Here is a 23,841-nt window from a genome sequence, read left to right as displayed (position 1 = left end):
TTATTAATTTGGCAAATTATTCATGCGACGCCGCGCCATCACAAATCTGTTTAGTTGGGCGTGGGGCTGGGATGGATATGCCCTGGAGTCGTGCTCCCACTCCCCGCACCGCTCCAAAGGTGTGGAGAGGAGGGTGCTGCTGGTACGTGGCTGCCCGGGACACGCTCTTCCTTGTTCGTACATTGTCTGTGTGTGGTTGGACCCTTACACCCTGGCTGCCACCCTTGAGATTTTGCATACAGTGGGGCCAGCATAAAATAGTTCTTGCGGTAATGGAAATTATGGGCATATAAAAGAGCAATACAAATAATACCAAATAAAATCAAAATAAATCATTTAAATAGATAAAATAAGGTTATTTTAAAGCAAAAATCACTGATAAATAATGCCAAATTATTCCCAAATGCAACCATAAATCATAGTCAGTAAATTGAAAACTGATTTTGCCCACACGCTCGTATCACTGTGCAATTTGGACGCTTCCAGCAAACAACAATCGTTGGGACGAACAAAGTTGAGTTCCGTTTTTTGTTGTTGCTGCTGCTGCACTTTGGGGTTGCGTGGGTAGCCGACTGCTCCCTGCGTGGTGGGACGTGGTGGGGCGTGGCCCTTGTTGCAGCTTTGGGCGCACAAGTAACTTTCTGTTGCAGTGATTTATCATAAAGTTTTGCGACAAAACTAAATTTATTTACAGCAAAATGGACACAAAAAGACCAACAAAAAAAAGAGGAGGGAAAATATAAAAATTAAATCGAGTAAATCGACCGCATAAAATATATATATAATAAATAGATGGATACATTTGTATCTGCAGCATGTGCCATTTTGTTTTTAATTCTTAATTAATTAAGGGCAGTTTGCAAATGCTAAAATTGGGTGTGGCCCGCACACCCCATAGATATGATACGCCAATGTGTACATATCTAATATAATCAGGCCATAATTAAGTGGGTTTTCGAGTGGCCTTGTGGATGGATTTTGTGCTGCCATTTGTGCTGCTGTTCCCAAAATAAATAGATCAAAATTATTGCGAATATCTCTCCACGGAATGAACAAATACACACACCGAAATATGTGTTTGTTTGTTTGGGCATTTGATTTACAGTTATGAAATTGTACATGCGAAAATTTCCCACATTTTGCAGCCATGAAATTTGCATTCATTTTCATTCATTCAATAACAAAAAGACAAATCCGGGATGGGGGCTGTAAATATTTTGTACATTTGTGAAAGAGAAAGGGCTTTTTCGCAGTCGGCTACAAAATGACATTAATCTGCATTTTTCCACATAAATCAATAAACAGTCATTTTGGCAATTAAATTGTTGCATAGCAACCTCCAAGCCGAACCCAACCATTGTGCCACCCACTATAATGCTTTCCCCTGCCGCCATGCCACCATGCCGCCATGCCTCATTGTTTTAGCACCCTACAAAATGGCATAAATCAAAGTTAACAGCTGCAAGCGATAGCCATGGCCAAGAGGGTGCCTGAGAGGGGAGGAAAGCTAAGCAAATAACCGAAAACTAAAGTTTCACTCGACCAAAACTCACACATGCGTGTGTGTGTGTGTGCAAATTGTTTGTTTGCTTTAGTGTGTGTGTGTGCTTGGGTGTTTAGTTAGCATTTACATCAAATTATTTTGCTTGTCAGGCCTGCTGCCATGCCATGCCACGCCTCTTATTTGTCCCGCTGCTTTTGGGGGGTTTTAGTTTTAGTTTTGCAGCTTAAGCCAGGCAGCAGCAGCAGATTATGTGTGCATTTTGCTTGATGTTTCATTCCATAATTACTATTTCCATTGCCTCAGTTGTTCAGCAGAGACTACCCATGGAACCCATTCCATTTGAGTACTTTTTAATGAGACTTGGTGTTGGTTTGCAAAAATTAATGAGCATTTTCTTGCTCTTGTTTTACTCTCGAAAATCATTTGGTAATCGAAAATAGATGGGTGTCTCCATGCAAATTTAACACAATTATTCTATCTCATAGTACATTTTGCACATCGTAGAGGATGCTCTCTTCTTGGAGCTGGATTCTGGTTCTCCGTTTCAGCAAAAGTAGAGCCGTAATCTCAGCTGTTGCCAGTGTAGTATACTCACTCGTTTCTCACACGCTTCTCCCTGGGGTATCCACTACTTTTTCTATGTTTTTCGTACCTCTTTTCCCTGCATGTAGGCGCACACACTGACCCTATTCTGTTTCAATTTGAAATTCATTTTAGTTGCAATCCCGCACCGCTGCCACACTTCTTCTCTTCCACATGCCGCATGCCAAGACAGCAGCAATTCTCATGCAAATTGCAATTGGCACAGAGAGAGAGAACTTGAGAAACCATAAACCTATAAATCCTTCTATCTATCATCAAAGAAACTTCAGAAACCCCATCGTACCCTTCAACCCTTTGGGGGGCCACTTCCTGTTTTGTCAACTGAAAAGTTTAACCATTGCATTTAGACATTTGTTGGAGATTGTACACATACACAGATGGCTGCGTATATTCCTCTGTATATATAAAACTAAAAGTATATATTGGCTGTTTCGCACAAATCCTCCATGTTGGCCGCCCATAAATATATGCAGAAACTCCCTTCCCTCTCCAGTCCATGTACTTTGCAGTGAAAACTTTTCAATTACATTCGGGTCGTGGGCAGTGGGGGGGTAATTTCTAAACTTTTGCTCGAAAAGAAAAATAAAAGTCCAATAAGAAAATATAAATCCCTGCGGCGCTTAAATCTATTTATGTCGCTGTATTGCAGTTTGTGCTGCTGCTGCTCCAGCTCTTCCTTTTGGCATTTTCCCCAGCTGGCCACACTGGCCAGTCACCCTCCCTGTCCTGCTCTGCGTCCGCTAGCTCTGTCTTTCGCTGTGCTGCAAAAGGAAACTTGTGGCATGTGAATGGCGAGAAGCAAGAGAAGTTTTCGCTCGCTGACTACCAACTCCCATCTTGCCTCCCACATTCAGTTTCCATGCAGCTTTACCACCGCCCCCAGTCCCCCTTCTCGGCTTTTAATCCTGTTGTGCGTTCATATTTTTTAATTGGCTGACCAACACTGAAGGATAGCTCTTCGGACTCCTTTGCCCCAGTACTCCCCTCGCTCTACACTCCTTTAAGCGGATTTAAAAATGCAATCTGCCAATCGCTGCCTCTATTCTCTCTTCTCAGCCACCCACGCACTGCTTTACACTGCTTTGCACTGCTTGCCTGGTTGCTGTGGGGAAGGGTTTCTGTTTTTTATGGCTGCGTAAATTGAATTTCGAGTGCATTTCGGATGCACAAAATTAATTGCCGGCGTGTTAACCTCGAAAATTTCTTGTGTGTGCACAAAAAGCAACAGCAAATGCCACACTCAGACAGGAGTAACAGAGAGAAAGAACGAGCCAAAGAGAGACAGAGCGAGAGAGAGGGAGATGCATATAAAACATGGCGCTGCTGAAGCAAGCTGCGCTGCCAACGCTGACGCTGACGTTGACGTGGAACGCTGACTTGGGCGGCATTTTTGCTTCGGGCGCAGGCGTCGCATTTCTCTCTCTTTGTTTCGGAATGCAAGGGAAGAAAGTGTGTGAAATAAAGAGAGTAAAAGAGAGTTTAAGTTGCGACACTCTGACAATTCGAGAGGATTAAATGTGATATTGAAAGGTAATTCAATTAGGACTTTAATTTTATAATTCAATTAAGGAAATGCGTGAAGTTTCTCTTTCTCTCTCTTCATGTCCATTCACGTGCACTAAAATCTACTATTAAAAAGTGCTAAGCCCCGCTGGTAGAGAGATAAAGTTTAATATGAACTTATTTACTTAATTCTGGCTATGGATATTCCATTCGATAGGCAGTTATTTTGGATCCTGTACAACTGTAGTCTTATTTCATGTCTTAAAATGTATTTTTCTTAAAGTTTCCCCGCCCTATTTATGGTGTAAATATCTCTAAAAACTCTTTAAAGTTATTAGATTCTCTGCTTTTATTGCAATTCCACTGCTTCCTCGCAGTGAAGGGAACTTAATTAAGAATAAGCAAACGCCTCAAGAGCCAGAGCCAAGGAATGCCTCTCAAAAGATGGCGAAAATGAAAATGCTGCAGGGAGCAGAGAGGGTTTGCCGCCTCCACTCCAGCTGCCGTGACGACGCGCTTGGAATAACAAAAACGGAAATGAAAGTAATTTAAAGTGTTATTAAGTCGTGGGCTGTGGGCTGTGGGCTGTGGCCTGTCTTTCACAGGGATGCAAGAAGAGAGTAGAAGCAGCACACCAAAAAAAGGGACTAGAGCATAAGAATAGTGAGTGACTAAGAATAGCTTGTAGCGAAAATACTTCCTCCTCACTGACTTTTGCTCCATCTTCCCCTGCGCTCTATGGGTTCCCTTGGGTCCCTTTTGGGTGTGTGTAAGTCATATGCAGTCATAACACAAGAAAACTCCTTCCCAAAACAAACCAAACACATCCCAAAGTTTTATTTATATTTATTTTCCTTTTTTTTTCATTTTCTATCTGTGTTTCTATCTACAGAAGGGAACCTTTTTTTTGCGAAGAATCATGTAAGGAAAGTACAATTCAATGGGAAATAATGAGAGGTGATAAAAACACAAACGGTTTCATGGAAAAGACGATGAAAGGAAGGAAGGGAGCTTCTCTTGTGGCGTCATATTTATTAACTTTTTGGGTTATTTCTTTTGTAAACTTCTTTGACTTGCAGGAAAACGTATTTACTTAAGTGAAATTTCAGTGAGTTTCATTTTTTTAATGTAACTCCATTAAAAAATACACCAAAATGCATCCATTCTCGGGCTTAAACGTTTGACTGGCTTTTCTGCAAACTTTTGAGATATATTTCATTTAAAATGTATCTTTATTCTGCATAACTTTATCACTTTAGTTGTTTTACCCCCTTCATTGTTGTGCCTATAATAAAGCAGTTTAAGTGCCGCGGCACAAGCAGTTTTTCGGTTCCCCATAGTTGACACTAAAAAAGGAAGCCCAGGATTTCCCCCATTCGTTCCCCTAAAGTGCGTGCACGCTTGGCATAAATACCCGAAAGCAGGAGGGGCAAAAGAACTTTGAGTTGAGTTTTACGCATGTGAGGACGGGAAAGTTTATGACTTTTGTCGTATAACTTAAACTACGTAGAATTCAATTAACTCGCAGCTCTGCTGCGGAGGAGTCCTGTACGGGGTTCTGGGATCCTTCTCAGAACTGACATCTTAAGCTCTTTCTCCACATGTGTGTGCCGTTCCAGTCCCTGGGCTTAATGAGCAGCAGCAGCAGCAGCAGCAGCAGAGGCAGCGCATTTGCCTGTCAGATTTCCCCGTTTTATTTCTCCCTCTGTGGCTACTTAAGTTTTTCCTCCAAAATGAAATAATACTCTTCAAGAACCAGCGAAGTTTTGCCCGCTCACACATGTTGCCGGCAAAAATATAGAAAGAAAAGTTGTTCCCCAAAAGAAAAGACAGAGGGGAAAACTGGTGTGTCATCCCCTGTCTGTCTGGCAGACAGCGCCGAAAAAAATATGCAGCACGCATTTTAAACGTTTTTAATTTAATTCCAGTAAACCATCCAACATTCCTTCGGTCCCTTGGCATCCCTTTTCCACCCAGAACTCTCATGGATTACCTCTAGAATGCGTGGGTAGATCCTTCGAGTGCTCGTCGTCAGTCTCTTTCAGTTGTCATGCAATTCGTTTCACCTCTGGCCCGCCCTCCCCCATTCCCTCCCATTTTCTCGTCTCTCGAACTTTTTCCCTTTGTCATTTCCGTCTGTTTTTCGGGTATTTATTTGCATTTATTTTTACGTATTTTGTTGTTGGTTTTGATTGATGGCATTTGGCGCCCATACAGTAAGGGAAAGTAGGAAAGGGAATCCACATTCTGCGTTTGTCATTTATATATAGCACAGGGTGGGGGGAGAGCACAGACGAAGGCAACCAATTCCGCCGTAGACATCGCTTTTGATACGTGTGACAGGAGACGATACTTTGGGGCAAGGGGCTTTCCATTTTGAGCAGAAATTCGGGATTTACCTTTTTTTATGAGCTCAAGAATTTGTCATTTCGGATGGGGAATGTAATGGAATATTAATTGGTAAAGAAATTAACATTGAAAAAGGGATCGGAAACAGATTGAGAGAGGAAAGCTGCGTACATGAAAGCGCGAAAAGAAATTAATGTAAAAGTTAAAAATGTTAAAAGTTACGCTTAAAAACGTATAACGAAACGAAACTGAATGAAGTTCCCTAAGTTTAGTCCAAAATCTGCTGTCAAGTAATCTCTTGCCATGGCGCACTTTTTCCCCATTGCAAATTCGCCATTTCCCCGCAGCAAGGTCCATTTTCCGGAGTGTCTTTGCAACTCCCAGTGGAACTTCGCCAACAACTTCCCACAACCATTGAACCTTTCTTTTTTTCATACTAATTCACGGTCTTCTGTCCCTCCTCCTCCCTCCTCCGTCTGCTATCATCTCGCCACCACTTGCAGCCGCAAGAATTGTCAACAAAGTGGCCATTTTGTATGCTCGACCATGCCGCATGTGTGTGCCACAATAATTAATTACAGCATTCCCTCAATGGCTGCCTGAATGCTTCTGCTGTCCTTGCTCTCTGCTTTCTCTGCTCGATTTCCCTTGCAGGGTATTTAGAAAGTTTTATGTTCTTTTGCAACACAAAAAGAAGGCGCAATCTTCTAGGATACCCAAATATTCGTTGCCCGTTATCATCTGTATTTGTTGGATCCTTGACATTTAGGAGAACAAAAAGCTGTTGCCGCTGCTGGCAAATATTTCCTAGTCGCGCTCTGCCAGCATTTCCATTTCCACTTGCCACGTTGCAACCGGAAGTGGGAAATTCTTTAGAGCGACACAAAGAGGGGGAAAAAATCAACAAAAAAAGGAAAAGTCAGCGAAGCTTCTGAAGGATTCATTTGTTGATTGTAGAGCTAAAGCCCCTCATGGTATGCATCTCTCTCTCTCTTTCTCGCTCTCTCCATCCACTCTAGCTCTGGTGGAACGCATTTTTGTGTGGCTGACAATGTGAATTTGATTTTGGCTAATTTGCCAAGCGCCCCAAAACTAATTTGCGAATTTGTCTCCATTTCTCTCTAAGTACATATAAAGCTGCCTCCCACTGCCCCACTCCCAGTCTCTCCTCCTCTAATCCCACTGTCTCTTCTTTGGTCTCGCTCTCTCTCTGTATTAATGCCCTGCAGCTGTTGCTGATTGGTTTTTATTTTATTATTTGACATATGTTTTGGGAATAGTTTTCTTTTTTTGCCTTTTGTCCGCATTGTTGGCTAATGATAACGACTGTGTTTGGGGGAGGGCTGAGGAGCGGAAATTTGGCCAACTTTTGGTGGGTTTGATTTGCATGTTTTGCCAGTCTCGGAGTGGGAGGCATTCACAAGGAGGACAGAGTCAGAGCCTTAATTAGATTAAAATGGGTGACAAATGTGTGCTGTGTGTGTGTGTGTGTGTGTGTGTGCATCAGCAGCAGCTGTTGTTGCCGTGACTAAACCGGAAATGATGGATGCGTTTTTCAAAGCCATGCGAAAATCGAGCAGAAAGAGCCAAGAATTAAAGTATTTTGCAGGGAGAAGCTGTGGAATTTAAGAGTGTTTGAAGACGGTTTTAATTATGATTTTAAATCTTAAATATTTTCTTTTAATTCCTAATTGTTTTCCGCTTCACAACTTTATTTACTTTGCCATTTTAATATTTGTTAATATTTTCTGCATTCATTTTGTTGTTACTTTTGCCATTCCCCCTTCTAGTATCATCTGTTTTAGGCTCTTAAACCTTTTTAAAGCCATCAATCAAACTGCAAAACATCATAAAAATCCAATTTAATATGCACATTTTGGATAAATCATTCCCCAAAAAAACCTAAAAACCCTTTATGTAAATTAGTTTAGATTTTCAACTGAAAATTCACTCGAAATTTGGCGAATTTTGCTTGTAATTCTTGAGGGTAATCCATCAGAAAAGTCTATTCATTGCTCTGCCAGATAAACCATCTAACAAAACAGAGGAAATCCAACAGCGGGAAAGCACCTGTTAAGCCCTTAAAAAACAACTGATGCCAAAGCGAAATGAAAAAAAAAAAACGAAAAGAAAAGTTGTGCGGGGAGAAATGTTAATTAGAGAGTGGCCCGAGGGGCAGAACCAATCCGAGACCCAGCCCCTAAGGCACAAGACCAAAGAATGACGCAAATGCCACCCACGCACAGAGAGGAAGAAAAAAAAACACACACACAGAGAAAGTAGAAGAAAAAACTAAGGAAAAATGGAGAGCGAAGAAAATGAAAGGAAAGTCAGGCAAATGGACTGGCAACGCCCTCTGGCGGCCAAGTGTCGAACCGTTTATTAATTGACTGTCAGCCACATTTCCGGTGCACAAAAACAAAGTGAAGAAAAACACGGAACAAAGTGTGGGGTGGGGAAGGGGGAGCGGGAGCGGGAGCGGGATGGAGAACTGATCCCGATGACAGTTTGAAAGGATGCTTCATTTTCCTCTCGCTCTCTGCTCCTTTTCTGACGTCCAACGTATTGCTTCCTTCTTCTCTCTTTTTGCTCCTAGCCACCCCCTCTTTGGCACCCCGTTTTGCAGCCCCTTCTCTTTAGCTGCCTTCTGTGTGCGTGTGTCCTCGTCCATTTTTTCAATGACATTTTCATAGCCATTTGGCTTGGGGGATTGCTTTGGTTTTCGGTTTTTCTGGTCAGGGGACTGCGCAACAGGTTGCGTCCAGTGCTGCCAGTTCCAACCCACAAACAACCCCTAGCCGCTGTCCCTCCACCCAGCCGAACCCAGCCGGCTTTCAATCATGGCGTCCTCGTCTCTCGGACTCTTTTTAGCCGACTCCCAGTCCTGGCTCTGTTCGTTTTTCAGTCAGCATCCGACAACGTTTCGAGCTGAATGTGCGTGCGACTAAGCGGCAAAACAACACAGAAAATACACAGAAAATAAAGCAACAACAAAAAAAAGCAACCAATAACCGAGTGTCTCTGTGTGTGTGCGTGTTCTCGTGTGTCTGTGTGTGTGTGTGTGGCATGTGCAACAGCTGTTCTCTCATTAAAGTCAGAGAACCGAACTGAGTGCGAAAGTTCCATTGAAATTTGATTTGATTTCTCCGTCATTTTTGCCCCACGGCCTGACACTTGATTAAAAAAGTTTTGCATAAATTTCGATATCCAAAAGGGGAAACGAAAGGCAAGAAAAGAGGGAAAAACTTGTGTACTTTGTGCCTTGTTTTTTTCTGTGCGCTTTGGGTAAGTTTTTTTCACGCTGCAGGCAACATATGGCCGCCTCGAGAGGAAGGCCACGCCTGCACACGGGCCGTGCCGGGCCGCCCACTCGAATGTTTGACAGTGGAGGGAAGGGAGCGGGCGGACAGTTGGGCAGGGCCTCTGTCTCCTCTGTTCAGGTCGCTTTGTCAATATTGATTTTTGTGTGATTGTTATTTATTTTTCATCTTTCACAGCCGCCCACACACACAGAGAGAGAGAGAGAGACATGTGTTTTGGGGCGACACTTTCCAATGGGAGGTCGGACACAGCTTTTCTTTCACTTTGCCATAGAGAGATTTTCCGATTTCTTTTCTTGATTTTCCTTCCCTCTTTTGCTGCTTTTGTGTGTGTGTGTAAAGTAGATCTTTGATGTAATTTAAAGCATCTCTCTGGCAGCTCTCTGGCTTTTCTTTTCAGTAAACATATGATGGCCATATGTGTGCTCCTCTGTGTCTGTGTGTGGCAGCTGTTTTCCCTTTTTGCTTTACAGCAGGTGAGGTGTACAAATTGTTTGCACCGACAGGTGGCAGGCAGCAGGCAGTAGGCAAAAGAAAAGGCAGACGGAGACGCTGTGGATCTCAATTGAGAGATTAAATTGATTCTTCGGCACTATATTGATTGAAAGTGATTTAAATTTGACTCTTTTACTTACTTGTACCGCCCCGAAATGTACACAATTTCCTAACAATTTTCTCGTTTTTCTCTGCTCATTTTAGGTAAGTCATCTTTACAACCCCATGGAATTGCACTTTTGGGTAAGAGAATAGTACTAGGAAATAGAAACCAAATCAAACAAATTAATCAGCATTTAATCAGCACGAAATGTAGTCATTAATAGGGTGAAAAAACAACACTCCACCCACTCCCCTCCTAGCCCTCGTCCAAATTCGAATTCCTCATTATATTTTTGCCTTTTTTTATGTCCAACTTTTAAGCTCAGAAAAGAGCTGAGGGTCAACTGAAATCATTAAAAATTATACACAAAAAGGAGAGAAATATTTTGTTTCATCTCTGCCCTACCCTTTCCGTCGTACCCTTAAAATAATGCAAATAAGCCAAAAGGAAAAGCGTATCCCAATCAAAGAGCAGGGGGAAATGGAAAACCGCAGCAGAACATCAAAGTTCAAATGTGGTGGCAACAGTTGTTGTGGCAAATACAATAACAATAAAAATTCTACAAAAAAAAGCGAGGAGCGAGGAGGAATAACCACAAGTTTGCCTTTTCCCTACCCCGCACTTATTCTTATCGAAAAGGGGCAAAACTTTACGTAAGGCAAAAGGAAGGAAAGAAAGGGAAAATCGAGACAGCAAAACTCATGGAATTACTTTGCAAATAGTTGCACACAACACTTGCCACATGGCAGTGGCAGGCGGCTGCAAAAGCAGCAACAAATAATGAGCATTGAACGATAAAAACTCAATATATATAAAGAGGGGGAGGGCAGGGGGCGTGGCTCAAAAGGAAATATGCAAAAATGGCCAACACCAAAATTGTTGGAGTTTTCTGCGAGATAAAACGTCGAAACGCAGCGCATTGAGTGCGCTAAAGAGGGGTTAATAGAGGGCGGCAGGAGTTGGGGTAATCTCCCAAAATATTTGGGCGGGGTGCGGATTGGGGTGGAACATCCCCCACAGCTGACGACAGCTGCAGGAAATGAGAAGAACAAAAAGCCGACAAGTTGTAACCGCAAAATGTGCCAAGAAATGTCCCGCTCTATCTTTCTCTTTCACTCCCCCCCCCCCCCCCCCCCCCCCAAGCAGCCAAATTTCTCTGGAATTGTAAGTATCTACAGATACTGGTGTTTAGTGGGATGTGCGGGGGTTTTTATCAGCATTTTCGCAAACATTTTCAAGAGCAAATGACGCCAAAAAAAGGAACAAGAATTTGCACAATGATTAAGCAAGCAGAAAGAGAAGGGGAAGCAGAAGAAGGAAGAACAAGTGAGACCGCACATTGCATTGCCAAGAGAGAAGGAAACAAAAAACAAATACTTTGCGGCATGGTAGGCGTATACAGAGGCAGGATCCATGCCTCCCACTCTACAGAACATGAAATTAATTATCGTCATAAAATTATGCACAGTACAAGGGACACGCCCATCAGTGGTAGTCTGCCTCTTTCCCTGCCCCTTTGCATGGCTCTGCTCTGCACGAGCCAACAGTTGAGAGCAAAATAATTCGAGAAAAGTTTCGCCTTCGAGTGCGTAATAAATGTTAACGCAAATTGGATACCAGAAAGGGTGTGTGTGTGTGTGTGTGTGCATCACTTAAGCTCCTTCTCTCCGGCACAAAAAAAATACAAAGTTAACTAGACAAAATAATAGTTGTTAATAATAGTTGAAAATGGAGTTCTACTCCAGCCAAGGCAAAGCGAGAGCAAGAGCAGTGGCGGAGGGGCAGGCAGTGGAAAACTTTTAACAAAATGATGCACCCAAAGAAAATGTTGGCTGCTCCTGCTGCACCCTTGAAATGTCAACAGCGACCAGAGGAGGCAGGACACGTCTCGGCGCATTTATTGGAGGGGAAACTGACAGCCAGAAAAGAGCAAACACCGAAGTTGGGGAAAGAGAAACTCTTTGATCAATAGCAGTGACACTGGAACAGTCTTTAGTCATTAATTAACTGAAGCAAAAGCCTGAATAATAAATTACAGAGTAAAGACTAAATATTTTTAGCGATACAAAGTTTGGTGCCTCTTCCTTGAGTATTCTACAATCCATTGTTATATTTGTTCTTTATGCATAATCCTCAATCTTTTCGACAAAGTGGGGAAATTTCTAAATTTCCTTTGCCATTTTCGGCGAAATTTCAAAAGAAAAACTTTAACTTTTTAACTGAAATGTCTGGAAGGAGGAGCCGCAATTTTCCTCGACTCTACAGCCAGTCGCATTTGCCTGTCTCCTTGGCATCTAATCAACTTGTCAAACAAGGAGTTTTCTTTCTAATTTTCCAGCCACTCCATCTTTGTCTCTCTCTCTCTGGCTGCAGCCTTCTGCCGGCTTCTCTGCCAATCGTCTCAAACTTCACGTCTTCATTAACTTGTACTCCAATAATTCACACGTGTGACATCTGCCACGCTCTCTCTCCCTCTGCAAACTCAAGTGCAAATTTTCATAAATTTTCTTCTCTTTTATATTTTTTTAATGTTTTTTTCTATTTTAATTGCAAAAAACTTCGCTTCTTTGAAGGAGTCTCGTGTGTCCTTCTAGTTTTCGTCGCTTTGGAGCTTCTTACTCATTTTCTTTCTCTGTTTCTCTCTTGTGGAGTTTTTCCTTTTGGCATAATTAAACTGCCATTTGGCACGTACGCGGACTTAATGATATTTACAACCAAAAAAAACAGCAGGAGCCCAGGAGCGCAAAATTGCTCCTGCTGCTGACACGTCGTTCTTTTTGGCGGACTTCGGCTCCTGTCTGTGTGTTTCCCAGTACGGCTCCTCGTCCGTGTCTGCTGCCGCTGCTCCCTCCGCTACACTACTGTCTCCATTAGCAGCACGACACCTGCCAGCCACGCTCCTTCTCTCTCTCTCTCTCTCTTCCTCGACTCTGCTAGTTCTGTTTTTTAGCTTTTGTGCCTCATTTGGTACCTGCTCCCCACTGCTCCTTCTGCATGTCTTTCCATTCTCCTTTGCCTTCTTTTGGGCTCTTTCTCACATGTTTTTCTTTTGCTTCTTTTGGTTCATTTTCCAGTTTCTAGCGTGAAAAATTAGCAAATTCCTGCAGCATAATTGCTTGCTCCCTCTCTCTCTCTCTCCCTCCCTGTCTCTCTTCATCTCTTCTTTCTTTCCCACTTACGCAAACTCCTTTTCTTTCCTGCCAGCTGCCCCTGCCACCACCTTTTGCATGCGTCGCAAATATTTTTGCACATAATAAGTAATATTCACGGTGCGTGCTCTCTGGGCAAAGTTTTCGCTAACTCTCTCCCCCCGTTTCTCATCTCTTCCGTTGCTCCTCTATTCTTCTGCTTTTATTGCTTCCCTGGCATACAATTTTGTTTTCGGTTGCGAAACTCCGCCGGGAAGAACTTTAAGTTCAAGCCGAAGTTTGCGCGAAGTTCTCTCTCAGGTGTGTGTGTGTGTGTGGCACAGGTGTAAAAACAGCCTAAAGAGGGGAAGAGTGGGCAGAAAGAGAAGAAATTGAAGTTTGAAACACACTCAGAGTTTGGCAACAACTTTTTGCTGTTGCTGCCCGCCACCATGTGTGTGGGCTGGCCACCACCCAGACGGGGCAGGGGGCTTGTGTAAGGGGCATAAGTAGTACTAAAAGAGCTTACTGTGGTCGTCTGCTCCTCTCAGCCGAACACGATTTTTGAATTAATGCATAAAATGCAAGTTTTTTTCACTCCCCTCTCCGGCTGGGTGCTGCCCCTTGCCCTTACCCTTACCCTTACCCTTCTTCTGCTGTGGCATCTCTACTTTGTTTTTGTTGTTGCAGTTTTGGGGGTTTTAGGCCAAATGGAAATTGAATGTTTTCTGTGCATTGTTTTCCATGCTGTGGTTGCTGCCTCTGCCAGTGTGGAAAGCGCTTGCGGAATAGCAGTTGAAAATTAGTTGAATGTGAATTGTATGCCGCCAAGGAGAAGGAAGTTTTGTAGAGGGGAAGGGAAATAGAGTCTCAGGAATGAAGAGAGCTGCAGGCTGGAGATGCAGGCCGCAGATGGATTGGTAATCATTTCTATAAGACAATTCGACACTTCAGATCCGTGGAGAGAGGACAGAGATCCTCTGAGAATAATTCTAACTGAATTTCCTTTTCGAAATAGAAATTTGAACCACTTTTCATGGAGAGTTAATTGAACTTCCCATAGAGTGTTCGGAGAATTCACGTTTGTGTTCCATTTCATATTTAATTTCTTCCCCTTATCAATTTGGATCAACTTCAACTTTAATTTCTTTGCTTGCTCACAATTTTCTCACTCTTCCAGTATCCTTGGGACATTTTTCATTTGCTGTTCCATCGGAGGATATTTTCATATTTCTCAAGTCGTTGTGTCTGCCATTGATGTTCTTCATCCTTTGGCCCCACTCCCCTTGGAACTTCTTTCAACTTTCTTATGCTTCATATTTCACGCTCTTTCTGTTCTTTTTTTTCCATTCCATATTTTTCATTCCACTTCAATTATCATTACAGTTGAGAATCAACACCGCACCCCACCCACCCACTCAATCATGCGTCTCGTTTTCAATTTTCTCAATTCCCCCCAGTAGATGGCGCTAGCTCTTTTCTTTTCTTTTTTCGTTTTCCCTTTAACAGCGCGTTCGGAATATTCACAACAAGCTCAGAAAAGAGAGGAAAACTCAAGGAAAATGAAGACATATTCAATTATGGCAGTTCCGGGAAATGTGGGTGCGAAAACTCTGTAGTGGGAAAAGTGTGTGCGGGGTGTGTGTGGGTGGAGTCTGGAGCCTGGAGCCTGGAGAGTTCAATGCTAAAGCGCACTTCATCAAACGAAGTGTCAACAAAGTTAAACGAGAAACTGCAACGCCAACAGCCAGCAACAACAATGGTAATACCCAAGGCACACGCAATCCTTTCTGCGTGGGGTTGTGGGAGTGTTAAACTCCCCACTGCCACTCCTCCTGCTGCTGGTGCTGCTGCTGTACGTGTGCAACAAAACATAATTCCCAAACAAATATGAATGTCAAACGTGACTGAAATGCATAAAAGTAAAAGAATAAAAACAAGCCAGTAAAGAAGGGAGAACAAAGTTAGGAACACTCTTTCGAAGTGTATAAAAATAGCTGTAGAAAGAAGTCAGGCGTCATGCAGTAGTGCCTCTCGGTTGCAGTTTCAGCAGGGCATAAAGAATGTGCCAAATACATAGAAATATATGTGAGAAATTATGAAATTATAATTATTTTTTTAAATTTATTTTATTATATTTATATTTATATTATGTTAAGTTTCGGTAAAGAGTAATGAAGAAAATATAGAGGAAATATGTAGAGTCTTTATTTTAAATTAAAATTAACTTTCCTCCTTCTATTCCTTTGCTGCTTTTGAGGCTGCTAAAAATATATAAATATTTCTTTGAGGTTTTCCTTCCTGTCTGTGTGTCTGGCAAACTTCCGCTCGAAATTACAATACCCTCTCCCATCTCTCGTCCCTCGCTCTCTCTCTCTCTCTCTGCCTACATTGAAAGAGTATACAAATTGAACAGAAAAGAACAGCAGAGAAAAGTGTGTTGCACACAATTTCCATGCCGTGTGGGTTTCAATTTCATTTTGCAGTTTTTTTGCTTTCCATTTTCTTAGTCACCGAATTGCATGCAGCGATGCGTTTGTCCAGCTCAGAAGTGGACACATCATCGTTCCATTTGCTTCATCTCAACGACAAGGTTTCCATTGTCCAATGGAATTCATTTATGCCACCGCACAGACGCGAGAGCTCTCCAAAATCTGGGCTTCTGTTGCATCTTTCAACGGTTCTCAACACGTCTCTAGAGAAGATATAGAGTGGACAGACGGCAGACGGCAGACGAGAGAGGTTCATTAATATTCTATGACTTTTGCGTGCGGAATTCATGAGCTCTACTTTTGTTTGGTCTTTTTCACTAGGCTTTGGCCATCTTCTGGCTCTGGCTCCCCTTTGTGGCTGGCAGGCAGGTTGTGTGTTGTGTTGTGTTTTGTTGTGTGTGTGTGTGCCATGAATTGTTAATATTTATGTGTGACACTATCAATCATCAGTCTCTGTCCAAGAGGCAAGGGCACTGCCTGCCTGCCTATCCATCAATATTTGCATTTCTATCAATGCGGTGGCGGGGGAGGTCTTGTGCTCTGCCAAATTGGAGCAAACTTTTTCGCCTGGCTTTTGTTTTTCGAGGAATGTTTGCGTGTGTGGGGGATTTTTATTATTTCTCTTTTTGACAAATTGTTGAAATATCTGGCAGGGGTGAGGATTATAAATGAACCGACACGAAATTCTTGAGAGATGCCAATTATGTTGCAGGGAAAGTCAAAAAGATTGCCATCGATAGATGGATGGATTAGAGATGATTCGAGAGGCACTAAACAAAGATAGATGGACGCATATGCAGCAGAGGATTTATTGGAAAGATAGAGTGGAAAGGTAGCTCAAACTAGGAAAAGAATGGATGAGGTAGAGCGAGTTTTGTTTAAGGAAAATAGATGGGAAACAGTAAATGCCCATGGGCTCTTTTTGAAGTATAAATTTATTTGTAAAAAGAATACCTAAAATCCCACGAAGTGTAAGCAATATTCTGTGCCCCAGGACAGGTGTTAGGGTCCAAAATCATTTGACAATCTGCCAGAAACTTTTGCACTTAACAACTAAATCTCTGGAGTACTTTCGGTAGTTACTTAAAACTAAACTCTTTTTGTTTTTGGAACTCTCCTGCAACCTTTTGCTCTACTCTTTCTACCTTTTCCGCTTCATTTGATTTAAATCCGTTTCCCACCTTCATCCATCACTCATCTGTTTTCTGCTCCGTATCTGTATCTGTATCTGTATCTTAAAACTCTTTCTCTCTCTCTCTCTCTGTCTCTCTGTTTTCCTCCATCACTCATCTTTTCTCTATCTCTATCTTTTTTGCAGGTAAGTTTCAAAGAATTTTGATTTGTTAAACAAAGAAATAAGAAAAACCCCAAGGTAAGGTAAGTGAAAAGCCTGACAAATCGCATACCCAAGGGGATCGCCACGGTTCCCACCGCTTCCGTTTCCCGTTTCCCGTTTCCCTGCTGCCTTAGGCCGACTTTTTTCTTCCCCTGTTTCCTGCTCCCCCTTTTCCAAGTCTCTTCCCCCTCCCTTTGTGCTTTGTCGTGCTGCAATTTGCTGTTTAATTATTCAACAAGGACTTTTGTATCCTTTAACGGGGAGCTCTCCATTTTTTCGCTCTTGTTTGGCAGAGGTGTGTGGAGGTGTGGCACCGGAAAAGCCGAAAGTTAAAGTCCGGACGGGTAGGGGGGAAGGGCAAAAAAGCTCAAATCACTTTGTTTGCCCTGCACTTAGGCAACGCGGCAGCAACGGCGGCGGCTCTGCCACACGGCTGTAATCGGCTCAAAGTTAACTACAACGAAAATGAAAAAAAAAAAAAAACAGAGAGGGAGCTGCGAGCAGGCAGCAGCGAGGGAGTCTGCTCCTCCGCCCACTTGTCGCACATTTTAATTGGCAATTTGGTGGAGGCTGACAGGCAGGACAGGAAGGAGAGCCTGAAGGAGCAGCAGCATCTAGGGCAGGACCAGGAAGCAGCTTCTGTGTAACACAATAAGCCGCGACATGTCCCCTCAACCAGAACCAGCTCCAGCTCCAGCTCCAGCTCCAAGGGGTTTGCTTTCAACATGTGGCATAAACAAACAGCTAACTCCCTGTCCACCGCCCACACACACTCTTGTCTTTCTCTCTCTTTCTCTTTCTCTTTCATTCTCTTTCCGCTCCACCCACGCACACGGCTCCTCTTGTCGTAAAGCGAAAATTGACACTTTTAACAAGTCGAAGGAAAAAATGTTCGCCCGTCGAGAGTTTAACCCAAAAAAAGGCAGCGAAATAAAATGAAAGAAAAAACATGGGCTGTGAAAGCAGGGCCCTGCAGGGGCAGAAATATCAAGGGGAAGAAGTGCGAAAGAAAAGCCATGAAAGGCCAACCAGCCAGCAGCGGAGGAGCGCTAAAAATTCCAAGCAAGAGCACCACACGGGGCAGGCTGGCAGCCACAGCCACTGGGAAAAGCGGCTGCCGATTCTCTTCTGATTCGTTAAGTGGCATTCCTCCCGTTAGTCAAAAGGCCAACAGCAACAACAACAAAAAAAAACGTATCCATACCCAAAAACCCCACGCAGATCGTCCATGGACATGGCCAATTTAAGCGTTGATAAACTTTCTTTTTTGTATTGTTTTTGCCTAGAGGCAGGGCCCCCGAAGGCTTGTTTAGAAATTATAAAAGTTGCGAAACTGAAAACAGAATCTCATCTTTTTTTGTGAAGGGTGTAGAACCCTTTTCTCCGAACCCAAACGATTGTTGTCAGATGTGGTTTGGTGAGCGCGGAAAGCGGCAACAAATGGGACAGAAGGAGGTCCATGGAGAGCGGGTTCTTAAGTGTAGAGCCATAGATTTTGGACAGATATTAGGTGAATAAAGAGTAGTTGAGAGTGTCGATGGATGTATGAGGAAGCAGTTTCCAGCAGAGACTGCCAGCAGTACTCCGATAGCTGCATTTTTTATTCAAATTCGAACCCCAAACAATGAATTTTAAGCACAATTTCTAGCTAGAATCATTAGGCCCAAAATGTGGAATAGAAGAGCAATTTTGAGGCTACAAATGGGCAAGGCAGACACTAGGGGAAGCCATCACTAGGGGGTAGCTACAAAGGGGAGGGTCATATGAGTAGGGGCGGACACTCTCTGGTCACACAGCGGATGTTCATAAATCACTTTTTGCTGCTGCTGCTGCTGCTGCTGCTGCTTCTGGTGCTGTGTAATGTTTGCTCTGTGATCAAATTCAGATTTGCTGTCAACCGAAACTGGGCACCAGCCATGCCCAGACCCTACCACCCACACCCTCGTACATGCCTCAAGTTGCGCGTCATCCACACCCACTCAGAACACACACACACACACACACACACACCCTGTGTCCGTCGTATCCATATCGTGTACAGGGGGTTAGGTAGTTACTCTGTACTTCCCAAAAGGGAGGCAGAGAGGTGGCTGGGTAGTATATCGGTTTACATTGAATTACGCTTGACTGATGACTACCGTTTCAGATTCAACAACGACCACCCACTACTTACTCAATCGCCACGCAGTTGCCACACCCCCTACTCCCACACATACAGACACCCCAGCCAGTGTCCTTTTGTCCAGTCGGTAGAAGTCATGTGGAGATTGGAGCCACGACATTGGGGACACACACTTAATGTTCATTAAATTTATGAAAATTTCACAGCAATGATTTATGATTCTTTTGGGGCTTTCCATCTCCACTCTCTCTCTCCGCTTTGTCCATGTTCTTTCCCCTCTCTGAGTATCATTATAATGAGCTTTGAAGTCGATTGCGAGCTCAATTTAATGGGCATGCGATTTTCCATGTGATTTTCAACAGAGATGAAAGCTTTTTCTGATTAAATTATCTGACGTGTCACATGTGTGAGGACAGAATGAAGGATCCAATAATGAAATCAAATCAATTTGGGATTGCTAACTGAGCGCTTTTCCATTGAAATATATTTTTGGGTAGAAACCCTTCGACAAAAAAGGAAATAATTCTAAAAGATTCTTGCGATCATTTATCAAAGTTGAGTGTTTTCCAAAAGGAAGCAAAATTCTTTATTTAAAGCAAAGCCTTCTTCCGTGGAAACCCTGCAGGCACACCTTAAATCTTTGCTATTCCCACTCCACACTCACACACACAATTTACACTCCATTTGAGTCCTTTGAGTCTTTTGGGTATCGTCTCTTCCTCGTACTCCGGCTCCTGCTCCCCTGATATATGATAACACCCTTCACAGTGGGATGAGCACGCACAGAATTAACCTGAACATACGAATCTGTCCATCCCCATCCCCTACCCCCACATAACCATTAAGATATCAATTTTATGCATGCCCACAGCTGGAACAGAACCAATTTTCCATTCATATATGTATGTAGAAATTATATATTACCGATTACATACGATTTATGTGCGCACATGAAAGAGGAGAGACCATAGGAGGGGCAGTGGGGTATGTTCTAATTTACTCTGAGACATGATTTCAAATGTCAACCAATTGTTCGGGCCACGGCCCAGGCCCCTGCCCTTCCACTCTCATCCGCAATGACCAAATGTCCATTATGGATGGATATCCATTAATGTTCATGTTTTCATGGTTATGTTTGTCATTAAAATGGACAACACGCACACACACACACACACACACAACACAGGCTACACACAGATGTGTGCTTGTGTGTACAGCAGAAGTGTATGGGGCCTGGGAGCCACATTTCCGTTGTTATCGTGTTCTCGAGTGAGTGAAAAGTCAAGTCAAAATTCGCTTAAAGACAGGTTAGGTTTTAGGTGCTTTTATGGTGGGTGGGGGGCGGTGTTGCTTGTGTTTCTCTGTTCAAAATTAAGCTTCTGCTGACTTTAGGTGGTGCCGGGGGAGTGCTACCTCTGATGGTGTTAATTTTAAGTGCGTGCAGGCTGCCGCTACCGCTGCCTCGGCCAACCCTCTGCCTGCTGCCTGCTTTGCACTGGGATCACAGCTGTGCGACCTCTGCTGACGTTGCTGTAGCCTCTGCCAACGGCTCTGTTAACGCAGACTGTTCTCTGTCGCTGTATCTGCAGGTGCTAGCGCTGTTGTTGTACATAGTTGCTTTTTCCATTCCGTGACTCTGCCTCTGGCCTCTTGACGTGCTTTGCTTGCATGCTCTGCTTCTCTGTTAGTGTTTACAGTTGCAGTCTCTCCCTCTGCTGTCGCTGTTAATATTGTTGCCTCTAAAGCTGACGATCCTGTTGCTTTCGGCTTCTCTGCAGCAGCTACTCCCTCTCTCTTTCTCGCTGTTATTGCATTCTCTGCTTCTGTTATTGTGCCCAAAGCTGTCGCTCCCTCTCACTCTCCCTGTTATTGCATCAGGGTACATTTATAACGGGTGCATCTTACGACAGTTCTCTCCTGCATTCGCTGCCTCTGCTTTTGCTCCCTATATCGCTGTCTCTGATACTTTCTCTCTCTGTCCCTGCCCTGCACTCCCCCTGCTGCTGCAGGTAATCTAATTTCCATCTCTCACACAACCTTGAAATTACTTGGCAAATGTGGCCAGGTGGCAAGGTGAAAATAGCATAGCAACGACACCGCAGACTACACCAACCCGCCCCGCCACACTTCCTTCCTGAGCATGCAACCTCTCCTCTGCTCATTGAACACTGATTCCCCGCTGGCCCGCTCAAACGGATGCACTTAATGCAATTCCGTTTATTTCTTGGCAATTCTTGTATTTTATTCACATTTTACACTCGAGCATCCCCCTCGCAAGGCCCTCCTGGAAACGAGAAGTCAGAGGCGTAGTCTTTATGAACTATGGAATTTGTGACATTTTATGGAAACCGCCACGTCTCTTGGCCCCTTTTTACGAGTGTTGGAAGCCACTGCCTCCACTTTTAGCTATGCGGAATTTTCCGCTTTGCATATTTCCCCGAGACTTGACAAGAGTTTTCCCTCCCATCCTACTACTGTTTTTTTTTGTTCTTCTATGTAGAAAGTGGCGCCTAGACTTGGGATAACGAGATTATGATGGATACACATTCCTCTGGTGCCTCCTGCTTTGAGGTGGTGGGGCTTAGTGGTTGTCTTGAGGAAATGCTGGCTGGAAAAGCCTTTCGAATTGCCTTTTTAAATGTTAAGGATTACCGCAGGATTGTCGGAGAAGACACGTCAGAGTGCACAGTTCTCCAAAGAATTTTGAAATCTCTTTGGATCCCTCTCCCATTATCGCACAGCAACGCCTACAATTATTGTGTCTGTAATTTCCCACTAAGTGCAGTAAGTCTGGCCATATTTATCTGGAGTTATTTCGCTCTCTCTGGCTCTCTTATCGCTTCCTTCCAAAATGTACAAAAAATGTACACCCCTGCAACGATATCGATAAGCAAACGCCCACAAAAAAATTAAACAGAATATTGTTTCGTTTTTTTAGGCATTTTTTTGTGTAGCTCTCTGATATGGCTTACTCTCGTAATGTGTGTATATAAATCCATTTATTGTTTAGTTTTTGCGGTTATTTATAGCCAATCTCCAAAAGAATGACGTCAGTGGGAAGTATTAACCGAATATGAACTGTGCATGGAGGTTGGTTTTATGCAGAGATTTAATAGGGCAAAACATAGATCCAAACTCTGAGAAATTCAGCTAATACTCCTTTGCATTATTCCAATGAGTCAATGAATTTCCATAGTTTTCATTTAAATATTTCAATTTATGGCCCACTGTGGGGGAAACTAGAAATTTCCCAATTAAGAAATAAATAAATAAAGAATCAGTGGGGAATTTTGGTGGGTCATTAACGGTTAAAGCTTTTATCTTTAACTTCCACAAGCCTACACACGCGCTAACCCACTCCCTCGTGCTGCTCCACACACTCCCTCCCCGCTCTTGCTTTCTCCCCTTTTTTCGCACATGTTTACTTATTTATTTGGATACACATTTATATTTATTTCCTCTCTGCTGCGATAATTTCTGACGCTGACGCTGCTTCTGCCCAGTGCCTCTGCCGCTGCTGGCGTTGACAACAAAAATTGTCCAGCGGCGATTGACAGGCGACAATGCAATAAAAATGTTAGTTAGTGTGTGTTATGTTCGATGGGGTGAAGAGAGAGAGGTGCTAGTCCAGGGTAGAGCAGGATAAGGTGAGGTGCGCGCTAGAGAGCGCTCCTAAAATAGTTCCCTTAAACGAATTGCTTTAGTTTGGCTCTGCGAAAGAAGCGCGGCAGAGAGAAACTAGAAGCCGGAATGCACACCTTTAATGGCTACACCTTGCAATGGATGGTCCAGCGACAGAGAGCGAAATTGATGAGTCTCTGCCGGCAGCGCTGTCACCATAATAACTGGCGTGAGTAAAAGCAATAGGTGGTGAGAACAGGCGTGTAGCTGAATGCTGAGCGGGGTGGAGGGAATGAGTGTGGTGCAGAGTAGTTAGACTGATAAGAAAAACGAATGTAGTGTGTTCTGGGGAAAGAATGACAGCGAAAAAAGCCACCAAATAATGAGCATTTAATTTCTTGACGACCTGCAAGCGAATGGAAATGGAATGAAATGAGGCAAAAAGAACAAGATGCGATAAAATAAGAGAATGAGCACAAATGGCACAAAGACAATGTCAATGGGAATGGGAATCGGAATCAGAATGGGAATGGATGATGGGTTGATGGGGGATGGATAGCGCTGGGCAGAAGCACGCGAGAGAGCAACAGAGTAGCAATCGTCCGTCCAGCCAGCAATAACAGTTGAACAAACAGTAAATGCTATTAGAAGAAGAAGAAGACTTGTAGCTGGAGCAATAGATGATGTTGAAGAGAAAGAAGAAGCACCAACTGTAGGAACAGACGATGCTTGCTGCTTGGCCCCAAGCAGCCCAGTCAGCCAGCATCACATTAGAGAGCTAGAGTAAGAGCGAGAGGAAGGGTGTTTTCTGCCGGCGTCGCTGCTATTACTGTAATCGCAACGCCGCTGATAATGTATTTTATATGCGTACACATGTGTGCGGGTGTGTCTGTATATTCTTTTTTTGCCGCATTCACACCCCGCTGCGTCACCAGCATGAAAGTGCATGAGAAAGCAGCGAAGAAGACTATCAGCAGAGCAGAAGAGAGCCACGTCAAAGGCAGCGATAGAGGCAGCAGCAGAGGCAGAGGAGATGCCGCAAGCCGATAAAAAGGCAGGCAAAGTCGCAATTTTCCACCGTACACCCCCATGCCCACACACCAACAGCAGACCGTCATCCACTGCGTGTGTGTGTGTTGCCTTTTCCATATGGGCGCATTTATACGCATTCATTTTCAATTGAAAATGCCCCTCTCTCTCCGTTCGCTTTCTCTCTCTCTCTTTCTCTCTTTCCTTTCATTTGTTTTGCTATTATCACGGTTGTT

The 23,841-nt window shown here is 43.5% G+C and overlaps 1 protein-coding gene across 18 annotated transcripts in view; it reads left to right on the top strand.

The window, feature by feature from the left end:
- Positions 1-23,841, top strand: part of LOC117579092 (protein alan shepard) — a 132,886-nt gene that overhangs the window by 80,043 nt on the left and 29,002 nt on the right. For 7 of the 18 annotated variants that reach the window (XR_004573432.1, XR_004573437.1, XR_004573435.1 and 4 more), the window contains exon 1: positions 10,001-10,017. The exons of 4 other annotated variants lie outside the window; for them this stretch is intronic. Coding sequence is in view for 2 of the 14 variants with exons in the window: in XM_034264814.1 (XP_034120705.1) it covers positions 9,979-10,017 (39 nt within the window). In the remaining 12 variants the exon portion in view is untranslated. Of the gene's footprint in view, positions 1-9,978; positions 10,018-23,841 lie in introns of those variants that run through there. 7 more of the 18 variants (XR_004573439.1, XR_004573438.1, XR_004573434.1 and 4 more) reach the window with 2 other exon arrangements.

This window comes from Drosophila guanche, unplaced genomic scaffold, assembly GCF_900245975.1.
Source record: "Drosophila guanche unplaced genomic scaffold, DGUA_6, whole genome shotgun sequence".
NCBI lineage: Eukaryota > Metazoa > Arthropoda > Insecta > Diptera > Drosophilidae > Drosophila > Drosophila guanche.
The sequence above is the reverse complement of the archived record's forward strand: the minus strand, read 5'-3'. Positions and strand labels throughout refer to the sequence as shown.